Source organism: Hemicordylus capensis, chromosome 6 (genome assembly GCF_027244095.1).
Source record: "Hemicordylus capensis ecotype Gifberg chromosome 6, rHemCap1.1.pri, whole genome shotgun sequence".
Classification (NCBI taxonomy): domain Eukaryota; kingdom Metazoa; phylum Chordata; class Lepidosauria; order Squamata; family Cordylidae; genus Hemicordylus; species Hemicordylus capensis.
The window spans coordinates 146,830,323-146,848,758 of record NC_069662.1 but is presented as its reverse complement, the minus strand read 5'-3'; the positions used below and the strand labels follow the sequence as shown (position 1 = coordinate 146,848,758).

The window sequence follows — 18,436 nt, the reverse complement described above, 5'->3', positions numbered from 1 at the left end:
GGGCCTCTATAAGTAGGCGTGGTGGCCATTTTGCCTACCAACGCGCATGCACAAGTGTCCTCTGTGAGGCCTGGCATTTCGCAGAGGCCATTTGTGCATGCTTGGTGGCCAATTTTTTTTAAAAAAATTAAGAATGGCCACTGAGCATGAGCAAATGGCCTCTGCGGCCATCCCAGGCCTCTCAGAGGCCATTTGTGTATGCATGGCTGTAGGCAAAATGGCCACCGCACCTACTTACCAAGGCCGGCAGGGGGAGGGCGAACCTTCACAGACACACACACCCCTGCGGCCTTTAGGAAGACCCCCGAAGGGGCTAGAGGTAAATTTAAAAAATATTTGTGACACACACACACCCCGCACCAAGCTGAACCGGGGGGTGGGTTTGAAGGGGGCCCAGACCAATCCGGTCAAGTCAGGTTCGAGTGCAGTTCGCACTTGAACCAAACTGGGTCAGCCGGTTCCGTGCACACCCCTACTGGCACATACTGCACCACTGTTACTGTGGATGCTATCCATTGGGTTTTGCATCCGGGAATCCCAACACTGCATAATTGCAGAGGAAAATTTAAAGTATGAAAACAGTCAAAAACCATAAATTAGAAGTTACAGAATAATTGTGTGTGTGTGTAGTAACTTAAAGCTTGAGTGATTTCACAGATGTGGACCCCTGGGGGTGGTGTTGGGAGTACACTGGGGGGCAGATGGCACGTGTGTCTTGGAGAGAGCTAATTGGGTTGGCTAGTAATTTAGCCAAGCTGGTTTGTGGATCCTTGTGCTTGAGTCTTTCAGTGCAAGTTACAGATGGTACGGAAGTGCCCGTTGTTGATTTCCAAATGTCCTGAGAGTGTGGAGATGCTTGGCATAGAAAAATGCTCAGCAAATATTGTATTTAACTTTTAACCATTTCTTCATGGCTGAAAAAAGCAGGGTATTTTGCTGATGTTTGTGTCCGTAGCCATAGCTTCTGGGCTAAGTCACTTGCTGCAGCCAGTGACGTTGCTCCCCCAACCTCTTCTTCATTATATTTCCTCCACTTTCTTGTTGTGCAGTAGTGCTGCACTCACCATAATGATGGGTGACTTTAGAAGCAGACAAGTAAAGCAAGGGATTCTAGATGCAGGGCAGGTGCAGTGCATAGACGAGATAAAACTTAACAGGCCATTTGGGGGAAGCAACTGGTCAGTGTGCTGGACTAAACGAGAAAGCTTTTGAGGCAGGGACACTCTTGATTTTCTTTAATTGGTATTAAACACTTTGATTTTATACATTCACAGTGCATTAATTTGATAATTATCTGTAATTATACTCTTAATTAAGCACAAATTATTCAGACATTTTATCAGCTAAATGTACTACTTTATAGCCCACAGCTCATTTCACGTTTTCACAGTGTTGATTGTATGTTATGCTAAAATTGTGCTTCAACTATTTTGTTTGCTAGAATGCCCAGCTGGTCCTGACATCATTCCCATCGTTGCTGGTGTGGTTGCTGGAATTGTTCTTATTGGTCTTGCTTTATTGCTAATTTGGAAACTACTTATGATCATTCATGACAGAAGAGAATTTGCAAAATTTGAGAAGGAAAAGATGAATGCAAAGTGGGATACGGTGAGCCATTCTATTAATCTACTGAAATAGCTGTACACAGTTTATGTGGGAGTTCAATTTTACTTTTGTGCTCTTCAAATACCTTAACTATATCTTTATAGGACAAAGACTACAAACAAAGATTAGCCTCTCTCTAAAGCCCAATTTGGGCATTATGCTGTACAAGTGTATAGATGTCTGTACACTCGTTCACGTGTTTGTGTGAATGACTGTACCTGTGTTCATTTTAAAAGTGAACCTGAATACATTCCCTTAAAATATATGGTACAGATAGAAAGTGTACTTTTACCTGCATTCAGCATAACATGTGAATGACTGTACCTATGTATAGGACTGTACCTGTGTACACTGTACACTCGTATGAGTGTTAAACATAATGTGTGAATGGGCCATAGATCACCTACCTACCAATCCAGTGAAAAGCAGTGCTCTTTGCACTAAGTTACTTGGACAGATAATAAAGTGTTTCACCTTATGGATAGCTCTGAGCCTTTATGTCCCCCAAGATTTCTAGATGGATTTGAGCTAGAGTTAGAGTCAGAAGTCCAGCTTGATTGCATCCACGTGAAAACATCCTTTGACTTCTGGGCACAACGTAGGTGAGGTGTAGATGTACAATTTCCATTAAGAGTCAGTATATGTTACATATAGTGTTGAGGGGTGTGAGGAGAAACAGCAGAGTATGCGCTGGTGGTAAAGATGTTCAGCCCAAGAGATTATCTGGAGATATTAGATTGAGTTTTAAAAAAAAACAAGTAAAGATTTGTTAAGAAACTAAATATCACATACTGAGACAGACATAAAACAACAACATACCTAAACAGGCACTAGCCTTCAACAATAACCGAACAGTTCTGACTGACTTAACTGATCAAGAGAGACCTATTAACATAACTCCTCAGGCCTCTAGTGGCCAGAAGGGGTTACTGCAGTGTTAAGAGCAATGTTTTAGTATACTCGCTTCTAACATATAGTTGATGCAAAAGCCCAGAATATTGTGGAGAAATTGTGTGTATAGATATCTCAGTAACTTTTGAAAATGTAACTATCTGTAACTAGTCCAAAGAGATTCTGTTGGATTCAGCATGCAAACATGCCTAGTGTATCATCTTCTTTTGTCCATTTGAAGAATATCTTTTTAGTAGAGTTTTAAGCTTTAAAAGGTTTCCTTACATTTGAGGGGCACTGAATAAAAGGAACTTTAAAGAAACTAACAATTTTGTATAGATGCAGCATTCAATTTTGCATGTGAGAATACTTCTGTCTCTTCTGTATTCCACATTGACCATTTTTCTACCTTCAGCAAGAAAATCCAATATACAAGAGTCCTATTAATAATTTCAAGAATCCAAACTATGGACGTAAAGCTGGTCTCTAAATCTCCGTTCGTATTTTCTTTTCCATTTCTTTCTCTATGCATGCCACTTTCTTCAAACTTCCCTGTATGCGCCATTAACTAATCGCTGCTTGACTCTTACAAACTTTACCAGGTGCTGCTTCAAATTTTGGATTTTTAGAATGGGTGAAGTGGATAAACAACTTAAGAGCCAAACTGAAGTTAGGGTTGTATTACGGGAACCTCACTTGTTTAGTAAGATTTGAGTGACTTACCCCAGTGCATGTATGCATTGTGTTTGGCAGCCCTTAGGCAAAGTGCTTGCTGTGGGCCCTTTGAATCTGGAAGAGGCAAGTACGCAAGCAGAATTATCTCATGCTGCTTCCAATCTTCTTGATTGCCCCATGTAAAATGAGAATGGCAGTGTTGTCAGGGCAGTAGGTCCTCTTGCCGTCTTATGGGTGAACAAATGCCCAAACTTACTGCCCTCTTGACCTGGCCACATAAAATGTGGGCATGATCTAGCCATGTCTCAGTGGGAGAGTTGAGCACATGCTTAATGCTCTCCTACAGAAACCCGTAGAACTAAAAATTAACTTAGCTGGGTCATGCCCTGTATATTAGGAAAACAAAACATTGCATTAGGATGGTAGCATAGGGTAACATTGCTTTTACATCCTCTTCTTCTCTTTCTTTTCCTTTTCCTTTTATTACTGGTAACATCACAGTCTCTCACCTTCTTGGCATTCTTCAGGTTTAAATATTTGCAACTTTAACTCACCCTTTAACTAAGGATCTGGTAGAGTAAGAACACTTTTTATCCTCTCATCTTAGGCAATTTTACTAGGAAACACTAAAAGAGGAAGAATGAGTTATAGGGATGTGTGAGCTGGCTTGATTCGAACCGTGGTTGGACTTAAACTGGCCCAGTTTGGGCAGTCCAAGTTCTAACTGGACTCGTGGGCCTGTTTGGGTATACTTCTAAAGGGGAATCCTTGAGGATTCCCTTTACAAGTAAAGGGCACATCCCTAATCTTTAAGTTAAGGGGATGGAGAAATAACACAGCCTCCTTAACTTTAGAGGAGGCTGCAGCAGAGAAGCATTGGAGGAGGTGGTGTCGGCAGCAGGGACTCCTCCAAGAGAGACAGCAGCAGCTCTAAGAGCAGAGTGATGGTGGACTGAGCCTACCTGCCTGGCCCCCAGTGAGTGGAGAGAGGCACAGAGAGTGCCTGCTGGGCTTCTCTCTCTCTCTCTCTCTCACTCTCTTTTTAGCCTTGTAATTTGCAGTGCCACAACTGCTTTATATTTTCCTTCATTTTTTTTAATGGTAATAGCAGCCCCAGTGGCTTAACTGGGTGCTGCTTTTTGCCTTGTTGCCCTCCTCCCCCACAAGTTTATTGCTTTGGGATTCCCATCACCACCGTAAACTTGTTGTTTGTAGCTAGCTAGCCCCCAGTGGCTTTAATAATTGGGATGCTGTGCTGTCCTGCCCCTCCCCCCCGTAGCCCCAAACTGCACCTCTTCTTAGCTGCTGCTGTCTGGACTGAATTTTTATTTTAGTTTGTTGCAGGCTGGTGTACTGTGACTTTTGTCTGGTGCCCAGGCTCTCTCTTGATTGTTTCCCTTTGGGGTATGGTGGTGATTTTTTGTTTTGATTGGGTGGGTGTCTTACTGTTGCCCACCTGTCCACCCTCAGCTATTGAGTCCTGGTGTCTGCTCGGCCCAAGAGTGCCTCCGAGAGCAACACCTGGCAGTCTTCAGCTGGAGACACCGCTGCAAGCCCCCAGCTGAATATGCCAGAAGGCAAGAGCCCCACCCCGCCATGATCAGGTTCAGTTCTTTAAATAGGGTCTAGTTTGAGGAAGGGAGGGATTAGATGTCAGGACTATAGGACAGGAGGGGTGGGTTAGAGGCCACAGTAATCCCCTTGTTGCTTGGTCCCCTCCAAAAACAGCCCCCCTCCAAATAATGCCTCCCCCTTTATTTGGGGGGAATGTAATTTTTCTAGATTCTGTGTGTGCACCACAGTGCTGTAGATAGCTCTGTGTGTGGTGCACAGAGCATGAATAGACCACCCTCGGGCCCACACACCCTTAAAAGTGCTGCTTCTAAACACTCCACCCTCATATCAGAATTAGGGCTTGCGTTTAAAACAACAACAACCCAAGATGTCCAGAAGGGTGTGAAGCAGAGTGGCAGGCAGAGGGAGGGGAGATGCTGGTCTTGGTGGGTGATGGCGAGTGGAGCCTACTGCCATAGTCATCCCTGCTGAAGTGATTGTGTGCAGGTTCTCTGGAGGAGACTGGCCCTGCAGCGCATCTGCTTATGGTGGCTGAGGTAGAAGTATGGAGGAGGTCCTTCCCTGTCAGAGAAGAAGCTCTTCTTCCTGTGTCAGTGGACAAGTTGTTGGTGGAGGCTGCTAGCACAGTTGGATCGCACTCTCTATCCTCCCCAATCCCTGTGGGTAGTGTGACCACCCTTTCTGAGACTGAGGAGGAGCAGGAGGAAGTCATTCCAGTTGTTCCTGGAAGTTCTTAGCCCCGGATGGAGGGCAGTGGTGGTAGCCACCAGAATGGACCGGCACCCCCAGTACCACCACCACCAAAATGGTCCTTTACTGAGAGCAGCATGGTGTGGGACCACTTTGAGTGCTGCCCTGGTAACCCACACCATGCTGTCTGCATCCACTACAGGACACAGATCAGCAGGGGTAAGGACCCCAAGGATCTTGAGACAGTGGCGATACTACAGCACCTGCAACGGCATCACCCGGGGGTCCCTGCTCTTGCTGGCAGCCATAGGCCTGGTGTGTCCTCAGATAGCTGCAAGGCACCTGCTCCTCCTCTCAAGCAGGGGAAATTGCCTATGCAGTGGGTACAGTCTGTGGGCAAGCGGACTGGTCACCCAGAGCCTCATCTCTTCACCCAGGACGTTGGAGAATGCCAGCTTCTGCTGGCTGCTCTGGCTGCTTGCCCGACTATCAAATCCCCTCATGCACTATCTCAGCAGGCAGGTGGTGCACCCTGTACTGGTTGTGCAGGGAGGCCATGTTGCGGCTGCTACGCACAGCAGCCTCTGACACCAGTATGCCCTTCACTGCAGATCTGTGGTAGGAACACCTGTAGAGCTGTCCCAGTGGGAGGCATGCTGCTTTCCTGTCCCTCATAGTGCAGTGGTGGGGAGCAGGAGAGTGAGGGGACATCTGCAGCTGGTGGCATGGCCAGCCCCTCCCATGCAATGAAGCACAGGTGGCCTGTGCTGCATGGTGGGGGGGGGGTGCTGGGCACTGACCACACTGCAGGTGAAGTGTCAGCAGCCATGATGAATTGCTAGGCAGGGGGCATGGCTGTCCGGCCATGGTGTTGTGTCAAGAAATGGACAGTGGCAGCCAAAGCACATGTGCTCAGTGTGTGTGTGCGCATGTGTGCAAGATTTTCTTGTGCCAGTGATGTTACTGCAACGCCGGCACTGTGGCCGGCAGTGGATTCTGGGTCAGTGATTCTCTTTTGGCCATCTTTGGACTGTGTGTTTGGCAAAATGTGGTCTTCTGTTTTTGAAGGGACTGTGTGCGCTTCTGTTCTGCAATGTTTTTCAAGGCACGGTTGCAAAATTTCTGTACTCTGTTTTGCCCATAGGGAACAATGGGGAACTCAGATCACTCCATTGTTCCCCATGGGTAGGTCCTAGGGACACCAATTAGGTTGGCTGGTATGGCATGATAGGTGCTATCTACCACCCCACACACAAGGGAAAAGATCCTATGGGTTTTGGGGGGGAGGTTTAAACAGTTTTTTTAAAAATTGCCCATCTCTTTTGTGGGTTGGTTGGTAGGTAGCACCCATCATTCCCTACAACCCAACCCATTTTGGTGTCCCTAGGACCTACCTATGGGGAACAATGGCGTGATTAGAGGTCCCCATGGTTCTGTGTGGACAGATGTTGAAATTTTTGCACATTTCCTGTTTGATTTGTTGAACAGGCTGGCTATGGCTGGCCAGTTTGACAATTTGATTTTTTATGATTTGAAGTTGAATTGAATCGCAAAAAAAAGAAAAGAAAAAAAAAGATTCATGCACATCTCTAAATATCCAAAGGTTATCTTCTTCTTTCAGATGGAGACATGACCCTCAACTTACTAGTTCACCTGTTAATATACACGCATGCTCCTTCTGTCTGCTCATTCCCTGTTGATACCATGTATTTTAGCAATAAAAATATACATTGGGAATTAATACTAGAGCATGTACATAAGAACTGATGACCAACATTTAATGACTGTACTTGTGTCATCACATCCCTCCTTCATACACCATATTCCTTAAATTATGGCTCTTGGTTAGTTTCATTGTGGTTATTTCCATTATACTTCTATTTAAAACTTCAACTCTTAAACAGATTTCATTTACATCATGGAGCTGGAGTCATAAATATAACCAAGTCTGAAATGATTTTGTTAAAACTAAAGCAGTGTGAGAGATGTGTCTGCATAAGAATACTAGTGAATTCCTTGTGTGGTGGTGCTTGTCTTTTAAAAAGCTGCTTAGCAGAGAAGATACTGTTGTCAAAAATACATTCATGATGAGATGAGATGAGAGACAGAGCATGTGCAAGAAAGAGAAAATAAAACAAAAATGAGTCCCTCTTAAAAGGAGAAGACATACACATGAAAAGTAAAAATGAGAAAATAATTGTGGCCACTTGAACGCAACTTACTTATGACAATCAGCACTTAACATGAAAACTGATATACAACAGTAAGCATATAATGTAGATACTTCTGCTCCTTTAAAATAATTGTCATTAATATCCATTTGACTCACCTGTTTCTTTTGCCATACTGAAACAAATATACATTATTTTAAGTGGATAGACCACCATCCCAGAATTCGGTGGTTGTTGCTTTCCTGTAGTCTGCTGCTCCTGTAAGCACTTGAAAAACACATTTGAACAAAAAGTTGGGGTTCTGTGGTTTGAGTGTGTTTTTAGATGCTGTAACTTGTGATTTTGATACAGTAGCTCATTCTCTCATGAACTTGCTGTACAAAAACCCAAACAAAACTAAAATGAATCTAAAATTTGTTAAGTTTCTCAAATTAGATGTCTAATTCCATCCCCCAGAAACGCATGAATAATAATAGCATGGTGATAACATGATATATAGTTTCCAACTTTTAGGTGTGTGTTGCTATGACTTTATAATTCTGAGCAATGGATTAACGTGCAAGATGTAGGGTTCAGTACATGCATTCAGTAATGTTGGTTACAATACTTATCTAAATAAATAATTAATATTGATTTAAAATCAGTATATAACAATACTGTTGTACCAGAATCTCAGTTCCAGACTCCCTATCTCCTTCCCTATATATTTCAGATCTTTTCAGTCTAAGCAATCCTGCAAAGTTATGCCAGCTCCCTATTGTAATTAGTAACTAATTTAAATTTCCCAACATCACTTTGTATTTCTGTTGATCTTTCATTCATGTTCCTGTTTTAATAAATTGTCGATTTAAACTATTGTCATGAAAAATATTTTTAATAATTAAGTGGATTACATAATCAAATTTCACTAAGATGTAAGAGTTCCAAAATTCCTAGTTTATATTCATGTTATGGGAATCCATATAATAGTTCCCATGCTTCATTTGGGCAGATCCAGGAATGGTCTTCATAGAATGGCTTTTAAAAATGAGGCACACTACCCCTCTGTGCATATACAAAATATTGCACTGGCACTTTAAGAATGCCGAAGTGATCTGGCATTCAGGATGCTGTCCTGACTTTACCAGGAACAGTATTTGTGAATATAAACCAAATGCATTGAATTAAAAATAGTGAAGGTTATATCTAAATGTTTTACTACTAACTAAAGTGTGCTGTCAAGTAGATTTTGACTCCTGGCGCCCACAGAGCCCTGTGGTTTTCTTTGGTAGAATACGGGAGGGGTTTACCATTGCCTTCTCCCACACAGGATGAGATGATGCCTTTCAGCATCTTCCTATATCGCTTCTGCCCGATATAGGTGTCTGGGAAACATACCAGTGGAGATTCAAACCGGCAAATTTCTGCTTGTTAATCAAGCATTTCCCTGCTGCACCACTTAAGGTGGTGTTTTATTACTACAAATATTTATATACTGCTTTTCAACAAAAGTTCCCAAAGCGGTTTACATAGAGAGAGAATTAAAAAATTAAAAAGATGGCGCTCTGTCCCCAAAGGGCTCACAGTCTAAAAAAGAAACATAAGATAGACACCAGCAGCAACCATTGGAGGGAAGCTGCGCTAGAGGTCACTTGCTCTCCCGCTGCTCAATGGCGGGGGGGGGGGGGAATCACCACTTTAAAAAGGTTCCCCTTTGCTCAGTTAGCAGGGATATGCTAACTGATATTTGTAGGGATTGGTAAATATCAGTATTTGCCATGTCAAGATATGAAAGGTCTTATTTCACTTTACAAGTCCTGTATGACTTATAAAAACACATCATCAAAATAAATTCATCCAGGCCCTTTCATATATATTCTTTCTATATATACATATACATTCTCCCCACCCCCTTAGGGCAATCTGGGCTCTCTTGCTGTTGCTGAACTACAACTCACAGTTTGATGGGATGAAGGAAGTTGTAGTTCAGCAACAGCAGGAGATCCAAGATTGCCTACACCTGCTTTATGGTATAACGGTACACTTTTGAAAAGAGAATGTTTCTGTTCCTTTCCAGGACTTAAGGATACTCTGCTGTAGTAATGGGTTTATTCATAAGGTATATGATGTGCTTGCCACAAAACAAAACAAAACAAAACCCCACCCCAAAACAAAAACCAAAAACAAAACACAGCTTATAAAAATGGAGATACCTAACTTGAGTTCTTATCAAAAATCCAGTTGAAAATATTCAAATAATTCAGCACTCCCTTTTCCTTCTCTTAAAAAATGTAATTTTGTCTCCCTCTCTCTGTTTGAGATAAAAACTGGCTTCTGGCCCAGCATTTCTATTAGGACAAGAGGGAGGGAGAAATGAGCTCTCTTTCTGTTAAAATGAAATGTCCAAAGCAGCTCACAAAACCTAAAAAACAGAAAGCCCAGTCAAACATAATAAAAGAAACCACTACAGCAGAGAAAATAAAATAAAGCAAAAAGCACAGCAAAGATTCTCACAGCATCAAGAAACCACTGAAACAAAAGAACCAGCCGAATCATACTTCTTTAACCCCCTTCAGACCTCTTCTTGTGAAGGCAGAAAATCTTCAGATGTGGCAGAAAATCCAAGTCCTAGCCTCCGCATTCCACATCACACATAAGATTTTCTGCTTCAAAAAGAACAAGATGTCTCTCGTCACATCTCAACAGTCCCCTTCCTACTAGTATGGGGGAAATGATTTCCCAATCTCCTCCTGGAGATTTCAGCAGTAGCACCTTCAACAGTAGCACTCACCTTCTTTTATTTCATGAGTTCTCTTCAGTCGTGTCCTGTCTGGTTACAAGCATACTGAGGTTCAGAGGAGATGTGGGTGCACTGGCTAGTCCCCGTCCCACGCTGGTGTGTTCAGTATCCACACAACCTACACTTCTTTAAGCACAGTGCTTGTCTGCAGAAGCAAACGAGCTGGCAAGAGTTTCTCCCTGTGATCAGGACCGCCTCTGTTCCCAAACACTGTCTAGGGGGTGGGCGGGCAGTGGCACTAGCCAGCCCTCTCAGCCCACTTTGTGGCTGGGTACACTGTATCCAGATAGCAAATGCCTGAATAGGGCTAAAGTCTGATGACATTCCAGGGTCACTTCACATTGAATTTGCTTCTTTGCCCAATCCCAAACAATGATTTATAGCATCAGATAATCCCATGCTCTGTAAACCTCGTTAAAAGAAATTCTTCCAAACCTATGTTACATTTCTCTGTCAGTTTGCAGGGGAAGTGTCCTATATAATAGTTTTCACTACCTTCACCATTAAGCCTGTCTGTGTTTGGGGAAAAGGAAAGGTTGTGCCTTTGAGTCGGTGCCAACTCTTGGCAACCAGAGAGCCATTTGATTTTCTTGGTAGGATGCAGGAGAGGTTTACCATTGCCATCTCCTGCCCAGAATGAAATGATGATGCCTTTCAGCACTTTCCTATATTGCTGCTGCCCAATATAGGAGTTTCCTATATTCTGGGAAACACACCAGCGGTTGATTCGAGCCAACAAGCCTCCTGCTTTCTAGGCAGGTTGCTTCCCCACTGTGCCATCCTCTTATACCCAGTTGCATATGAGAAACACGGAAAAGACACCCCTACTGCAGTTTATTGGACCTTTCCCCATTTGATACAGTCATTAGATATATGCATGATTCCTTCCCTAAATATTAGAAGGCATTAAACTTAAATTGCTAGATTTTGAGGTTTTGACAGTACAAGCCTATGTGTGTGTGTGTGCGCACACACACACACACCCCTACACCTGGAAGTCTCACTGTTTGGTGCCACCTTCTAGTTCAGAACTGCCACATAAACTGTACATCTCTTCTCAAGTATTCTTTGCCATTTAGTAGTATAGTGTGTAGGGCTTGTGCCACTTATTAAAGGTTTCTACAAACAATAGTAGATCTAGCCTTTTCACGGCTCTTCCCACATCTCCAAGACATTCTCTAAGCCAGGGATTCTCAATGCTGGGACCCCAGATGTTATTGGACTTCAACTCCCATAATCCCCAGCCCCAGTGGCCTTTGGTTGGGAATTATGAGAGTTGAAGTCCAGTAACATCTGAGGACCCAACGTTGAGAATCCCTGCTCCAAGCTACTTCTTAAAGAGGGAAAATACCACCACCACCCCCAGGATCAGCACCTCACAGGATTGCATTTGACTTCCTTCAGGCTCCACGTACCCTCCCTCAGCTGAGTTTTTAACTCCCCCAACTGTGTGGAACAAAAGGTACTCCACACCAGCTTGCCACTGCTTATACATTTCCTAAATCATACTCTCTCTTTTTCACTCCCCGCTCTGGATTTCTAGCCACACCCCAAATTCAGTGCTTCTTTTTCTACACGGCTAGTGGTCCATAACTTATGATCCTCCACCTTAGTTTTGTTTTGTTTGTTTGTTTATTGGGATGTGAGTTTTGGGCACATACAAATATCCTAAATCATAAATAAATAATGTATTCAGACTATAAAGTAAGGATTCTGCTCCACTGCGTACTGAATTAGGTAAGAAACCAAGTTCCTAGGATTGCCTCTATACTTACCACTTTGCCAGCTATCCACATATAGATTGCAATCGTGGTTTATTTGCAAAGAAAGATGATCAGTAAACTCGTTCATGTCTGTTTCTTTGCTGTTCCCAGCCATATTCATCAATTTGTTACTGGTTAAAGAGGATGCTGGTTTTGAAGAGTGATAATTAAGCTACACAAATAGTTTTTACTATAGACAAATTAAGCTAATTTTATTGGATAGTGTACAAAGATTCCACATTCAGTGCAGCAGGAGAATCATCCAGAAGTCTGCCTTGCATTCTAAGAGTGTTCATTGGCTTTTATAGTGTCTACAAAAGTGTGTCAATATGCATTTTCTTAATTGTCTAGGGATAATCTACATATTGTATTGAGCATAGTACTGACATCAGTCCATAATAAACCTACGAATTTGACTATGCCCAGTCAGACTATAGAGGCATAATTATCATCAGATAACAGTAGAATTTTAACAGTGACAGTCCTATTTCTGTATCCAGATGGCATGATGAACATTCTCATAGGATGTCTGTGACTCCTGCTTTGGCAATGAAAGGGTTTTATCATTTACTAACACTAGTCAGGAAACAGATCATGATGGTAATATGGCTGGTAACTCATTAAAAGAAGAATACATAACCCTTGTATATTCTGCTGGTTTAGGGCAAATATGTGTTTTGTCTATGGAATCCTCTGAGGTCAAACTACCTTGCCGAGTTTTAGTTGATTGCAGAAGAGAGAGGTTTCGTGTGGTAAGAATACAGAACGTAGATTTTTTTAAAAAATAAATCATCATCATCTTCCAGGGAACTGGAACCAGCTCTGCATAATCTATTCCTGCAGTAGGATCATACATTTCCCTATGGAAGAGAGAAGGTGATGTGCAGGTTCTCTATTAGCACATCACCTTAGAAGTGCAAAAGAGCAAACACAGGTTCTGTTCACTGTCACTTTTTGCACTTGTAATATGAAGTCATCCTTGGGCTCTGTTGATTTTGTTCTCCAACTTCCACTTCTGCAATTATTGTCACCCTTCAAGTATCACCAGCAGAGGTAAATACATAACAGCACCTTTTGTTTGTTTTGGAATGCTCCGCAGTCCTTCCCAATTTTCCTATGGTAGTCTTTCCTTCCTCCTGTCGATTTTCAGTTTGCGAAAAGGCCTGCCAGACATGATCTGCATTATTTCTGTTCTACCATCACCAAGGAACAGAATGTTCTGTTTGAATATTGCAGGTAGCAGGGGTCCTTAAAATAGCATCTCAGCCATGAATTTGGTACTGCCTTTCTTTCAATTTCAAACATGGAAATAAGAAGCAAAACAGATATCGGAATTGTCTCTATCTTCATGAGAAATAAAACAATGTATTGGGGGGGACCTACAGTGTGTATCCTTTTTTTCTGTTTAACAATGTTGTTTGCCACAATTAAAGCTGTCTAGTTAATGCATTATTAGTGCCCCTTAGGAAATGTCTTTGCCACAAGCAAACTAGACATTCCAAGCTATGTATGTATGCGTACAAGACTTGCATGCTTTTGACATGAGATATTGTATGTACAATACAATACCAGCGGTATCTCAGGTATTGGATGTAATGTGGGGAGGATGGACTTTCTGGTCTCAGCAGTACTTAATTTTTTTAACTGAATTTTAAGTATTGCCTACACAGCAATACTTAATTTTTACACACAATCCTAGCGTGTACCTCCAGAAGTCAGCTAAGCTTTGCATTGATTATCACTATGTTATGCTGTGACTCTGTGAATTGGGCTATTAGTGTTGTTTGATTTTGAATTGCATATCTATATAGCTTCGGAGCTTGATTTTTACAGCACTTCTGACTTGTCTGCTTTTGTTATACAGCTTGCTCATATAGGGCTTGTGTCTGAGCCATAAACTCTCAATTTTATTCGCTTTGACATTTGCCAGCTCTGCACTTGAATAACTAAGGATGGGGATGGCTGTGTTCATACTTTAACTAATCTTGTGTCTGGTAGAATAAGCTATATATATGAAGATCCCAGTAGTGATTCTCGTGTGCCAGTCACATTTGGAATATGATAGCCACAGATCTCTATACATGAGATTAGCAGGACTTCAGGTTGGCCCTGCTCTTTCTTAAGGCCTTGTGAGAAATGAATTGCAGTAGGTCTGTGAGGATCCTGCTTTAGTTGTCAATGTGAAACAAAACATTGCCTCATACAGTCCCTTGTGCATATGTGGGTGGGGGTGGGAGAGAGCCACATAAGGGATGGAAAACAGAGGCCTATTCCTAAAACTGGTGCAAACTTTATTGTATACCTCTCTCTAATATAGCAGATGAAAGTGCTGACATGTAAGAGATTCAGCTGCCAAGCAAATATTTGCAATTCACATAACCCTTTTGCATATTATAAAATAATAATGTTATAATATGCATGGCGTTTAATACAAGCTGAAGTTGCTAGAGACCTTTAGCTCACTTTAAAATGTGTATATAGTTGCTTGCTTCAATCCAGTGATCCTTTGCAGGAGTGGGCAGTTCCAACATGCACATGGAGCTCTGGATTGGTTTGATTGTGTGTGAAAAGTTTACAAATAAAAAAGCTATTCCAGTAATCTTTGATACTAAATATTAACACATCTTTCTCTCCCCCCACTTTCTTAGGGTGAAAATCCTATATACAAGAGTGCAGTGACAACTGTGGTCAATCCCAAATATGAGGGGAAATGAAAACTGCTTTGTAACTTCACAACACTGTATGCAACATAGCAATTTTGTAGTCACCGTAACCTAGCTTTAGGGCAATACTGCAATGAATTTACTAATTCATTACATTACATATAGGTTTGTTTCCTATGCAGATTCTGAAAATGTACAGTATGTTTTTATTTTGTGTGTGAAGGGTTTTTCTCTCTGTGTTTGCAAATAATCAGTGCCAGGGGACTGACAGAAAACTTGAGACTGCATAGCCCACTCAACCAAGGTCACGTGGTGCCTTTTTGACCTTTTCCCTCCTGTGACTGGAGTGAAATGGCTAAAGCAATCAGTATGAGGGGCTTAGCGTAGCCATTAAGTATTTTAAAATAAGATCAGTTTTAGCTTTATAGACACATCAGGGCTTGGTTTGCACCTTTAAAATGCAAGCCAAATAATTCCTTGTAAACTTAATTTTTCTTCTTCTGTATAATGGAATTTACCTTATTGGGTACAGTAAGTTTTAATAAGATGGAAATCATGTTGTAAGAGACAATTTAATATGTATGTATGCATTTTAAACTGTCAAAGGCTATGTGTAAGAAAATAGGAAGAAAAAAATAGATCCAAAACAATAGCTTTATTATTGTGCCATTTTCTTCATAATGCTGTTGGCTGCACCAGTAACCTAGGAACTCTTCTTTGTAAATTTAAAGTCCTGGCTTTGGTACTTAAAAGTCTTCTGCCAAGACATTTTTTAACTGCATTAGGGCCTTAATTCATTAGTGGGATTTTTAAAAAAAACGTTTTTGCTTGGTTTAAAGCCTGGTGCTTTGTCACCTTCTTCTTTAGTGTATTTACTTTCATTTTGTGTAAGTTTGTTGTGTCAAAACAACTTGATTTTTTTTCTTGCAGTCTTGGTTGAAATTTTGTCTTTACCGTGTAGCTAAGATTGCATAATTGTCGTGTAACATGACTGTTGGTCAGAAGATATCATTGTTTTGTGCCATGTACATTCTGTCATCTGTTCTATGCTAGCTACATTCTTATTTTAAGTGCCTTTTATTTTAACAAATGTTCACTTTTTACAGTGCTATTATGGAAGTTATTTATTAAATAAAAATATTTAAAACACCAGACCTGCTTTTTCTTTCTACATCCAACATTTTAATACCTTGAAGGCAGCCTGAGGAATGTTTTAAAATATTAGGAAAAACTAAGAACTAGTTATTCTATCCATCAGGAATGACCTGGGGTTCCAGAGCTAGACTTCCCCTCGGGTCAGTCCTAAGCCAGTCCATTTTACTTAAACTTAAGCTGCCACCATCCCCTCATTAGGGAATCTTGGGGTATCCTAGCCCTCGTCTTGATGCTCTCTGTCTCCACAGAGCAGAATCTGGGCTAGGCTTGTCCCTTGAATCACATTACTCATGCGTAAGTAGCGTGACCAGCAGACAAGCACGAGAGAATGTGCATTCCCAGAACTCCCAAAAACCCACACTTGGAATTAGATTTTCTTTATAAAAGTTTGTTTGTTAAACTAGAGGAACAAGGAATTGGGTTGGGACAGAATAGGAAGCCGGAATCAGAAATAAAACAGTTAAACTGTCTCTACTAGCCTACCAGATATATTACGAATAAAGATCATTCAAGTCCAGTTTCAACATAGAACGATGGAAAAACCACTGACAACATGAAGGTAAAAACAGACAATTTTAAAACAGCCCTTCAGGAAGAGCATCTGGAGCGGGGAGAGTATTTCCCTCCAATCAGAGGTGAGTCATTCTGATAGGGGCTGGTCCAATGAAAAGTTGAGACTCCCTGGAGTAGCACAGAGTCTTGGAGTCTGATTTAAGGTGGTGCTTTCTCCATGGCGTAAGATATGATAGTCCAGGTGCAATCCTCATTTCCCTCATGCTAGACAAGGAATAAGGGGTTGGAAGAAGTGTGACGTATGAGGTGGACATGACGTGATCATCTGGAATTCATGGTGGACTCCCATAAAGTGTATGTGCCCCCACCCCACTATCATTCCAGAAATTTGGAATGCTTCAAAAAATCAAATGCCTGGGAGGAAGTGGAAATAGATTACTACAAATAATTATCTTCATACTAAGTATGGTCTTAGAGGCTCTAGCACAATATTATTAAATAGATACAAAAGAAATTAGTGTGTGTTCAGAAGCAGTCTTGAAATTTTAGTGCTACAGTGCTAGGCATACTTAATAGGAAGTATTTTGCATTGGACTCAGCAATACTTAGGTCTAGTTCTTGCTAAGGTGATGATCTATTTTTGGACTGTATCATCGTCATTGGGGGCTCTTGCAACCGAAAGCTTGTTCATACAAAACATTCACTGCACCTTGAAAACAAGCACGTCAGAAGGTTCAATTACAACCATTGTCCCTAACATCCTAATTTTTATGTGACACAATGCCCATTATTTTCAATGGGCCTTGCATCTCACAACTGTGTCCACACAACTTTGAGTTAAAGCAGAACTGCCCTGTTCTGCAACGGATAGGGTTTTACATACATGCCTCAGTGCAGGCCATGTGTGGTATGCAGGTGACATTTTAATTCTTGTAAGGAACAGTGAAGCGTAGGGCTGGTATCATACATGGACCAAGCTGGACTTGGGTCTGAGGGCCTAAACCTAGCTAACCCCTTTGCAGTGCCACAACTCCACTGCCAGAGTTGTGGCACTGGGCACACCCGTTGGCCTGTGGGAGCATTTCCTAGGCTTGTGCCATTGTGGGGCCTGGGAGACTATGAGGAGAGTGGGAAGAGGAGCTACTATATGACTCTTTTGTTGCAGACTGCTGCAAACAGCTCCTCCTTTGCCCTGGCCAATAGGCTTGCTCCCAAAGGCTCCTGCAAGGACGCAGGTGCCTTTGAGAGCAAGTCCTTTAGATGCTGGGAGAGGGAGAAGTTGTTGCTGAAGTACTTGGAAGTAGTGGTGACTGTTCCCCTTCTTCCTGCATTAGAAAAAAAGCTGCTGCTGCCACTGTTACCAAATCCTTTAGTGATGAGTTGTCCCCCTCTCACTGTTGGGGGGTGGAAAGGGCAAGAGCGAGTGCTTCCTACTACCACCCAGTAAGTTGAGGGGCAGGGAGCAGGGCAGTGTCACCATCTACCCCAGGGCCCACCACTTTGCTTAGCATGAATACAGCACTACTCTATCTTATTAATTAGTGTTATGTAACACCAGGTTAGGTGTCTGTGATAATTATTAAGGAACAAAAATCACATAACATACTGATGGTACCATATTGGAAACAAAAATGTACTAGCCGACCCCGCACAGAGCATCTGTGCGCTCTTTGGGGATGGTGATGGATACCTCTCCCCCCACCTTCTGCCCCAGTCTCTGCTTCTGGGCCAGCCACCTCTCCTCCCCACTGCCACTTCTGCCCCCGCCCAGGCCTTGCCTCCGTGGCCGGGCCAGGACCACCACCTCTGGACTCCATAGCCAGGCCACCGCTGTGGCAACCAATCCTTCTGGGTGCGCCTTAGCCAATCAGGCACGTCTGCAACCCATCCAATCAGCTGGGCTCTGGGACGCACATTCCAAAGCACACCCAGGCGAATTAATATAATAGAAGATTC

At 42.3% G+C, this 18,436-nt stretch overlaps 1 protein-coding gene and 1 long non-coding RNA gene across 3 annotated transcripts in view; one reads left to right on the top strand and one right to left on the bottom strand.

Annotated features, from left to right (window-relative positions):
• ITGB1 (integrin subunit beta 1) overlaps positions 1-15,964 on the top strand; it is a 69,503-nt gene extending 53,539 nt beyond the window's left edge. The window contains exons 15-17 of one of the 2 annotated variants that reach the window (XM_053261196.1): positions 1,442-1,608; positions 2,912-2,992; positions 14,798-15,964. In XM_053261196.1, coding sequence (XP_053117171.1) covers positions 1,442-1,608; positions 2,912-2,986 — 242 coding nt within the window. In that variant the 3' untranslated portion in view covers positions 2,987-2,992; positions 14,798-15,964. The remainder of the gene's footprint in view (positions 1-1,441; positions 1,609-2,911; positions 2,993-14,797) is intronic. The other variant, XM_053261197.1, reaches the window with a different exon arrangement.
• On the bottom strand, positions 1,221-10,582 carry LOC128329653 (uncharacterized). The gene is made up of 3 exons (XR_008309743.1): positions 10,378-10,582; positions 7,766-7,874; positions 1,221-2,328 (listed from the first exon to the last, which is right to left on the bottom strand). It is a non-coding gene; the product is annotated as an uncharacterized LOC128329653 (long non-coding RNA).
• Positions 15,965-18,436: the final 2,472 nt, after the last annotated feature.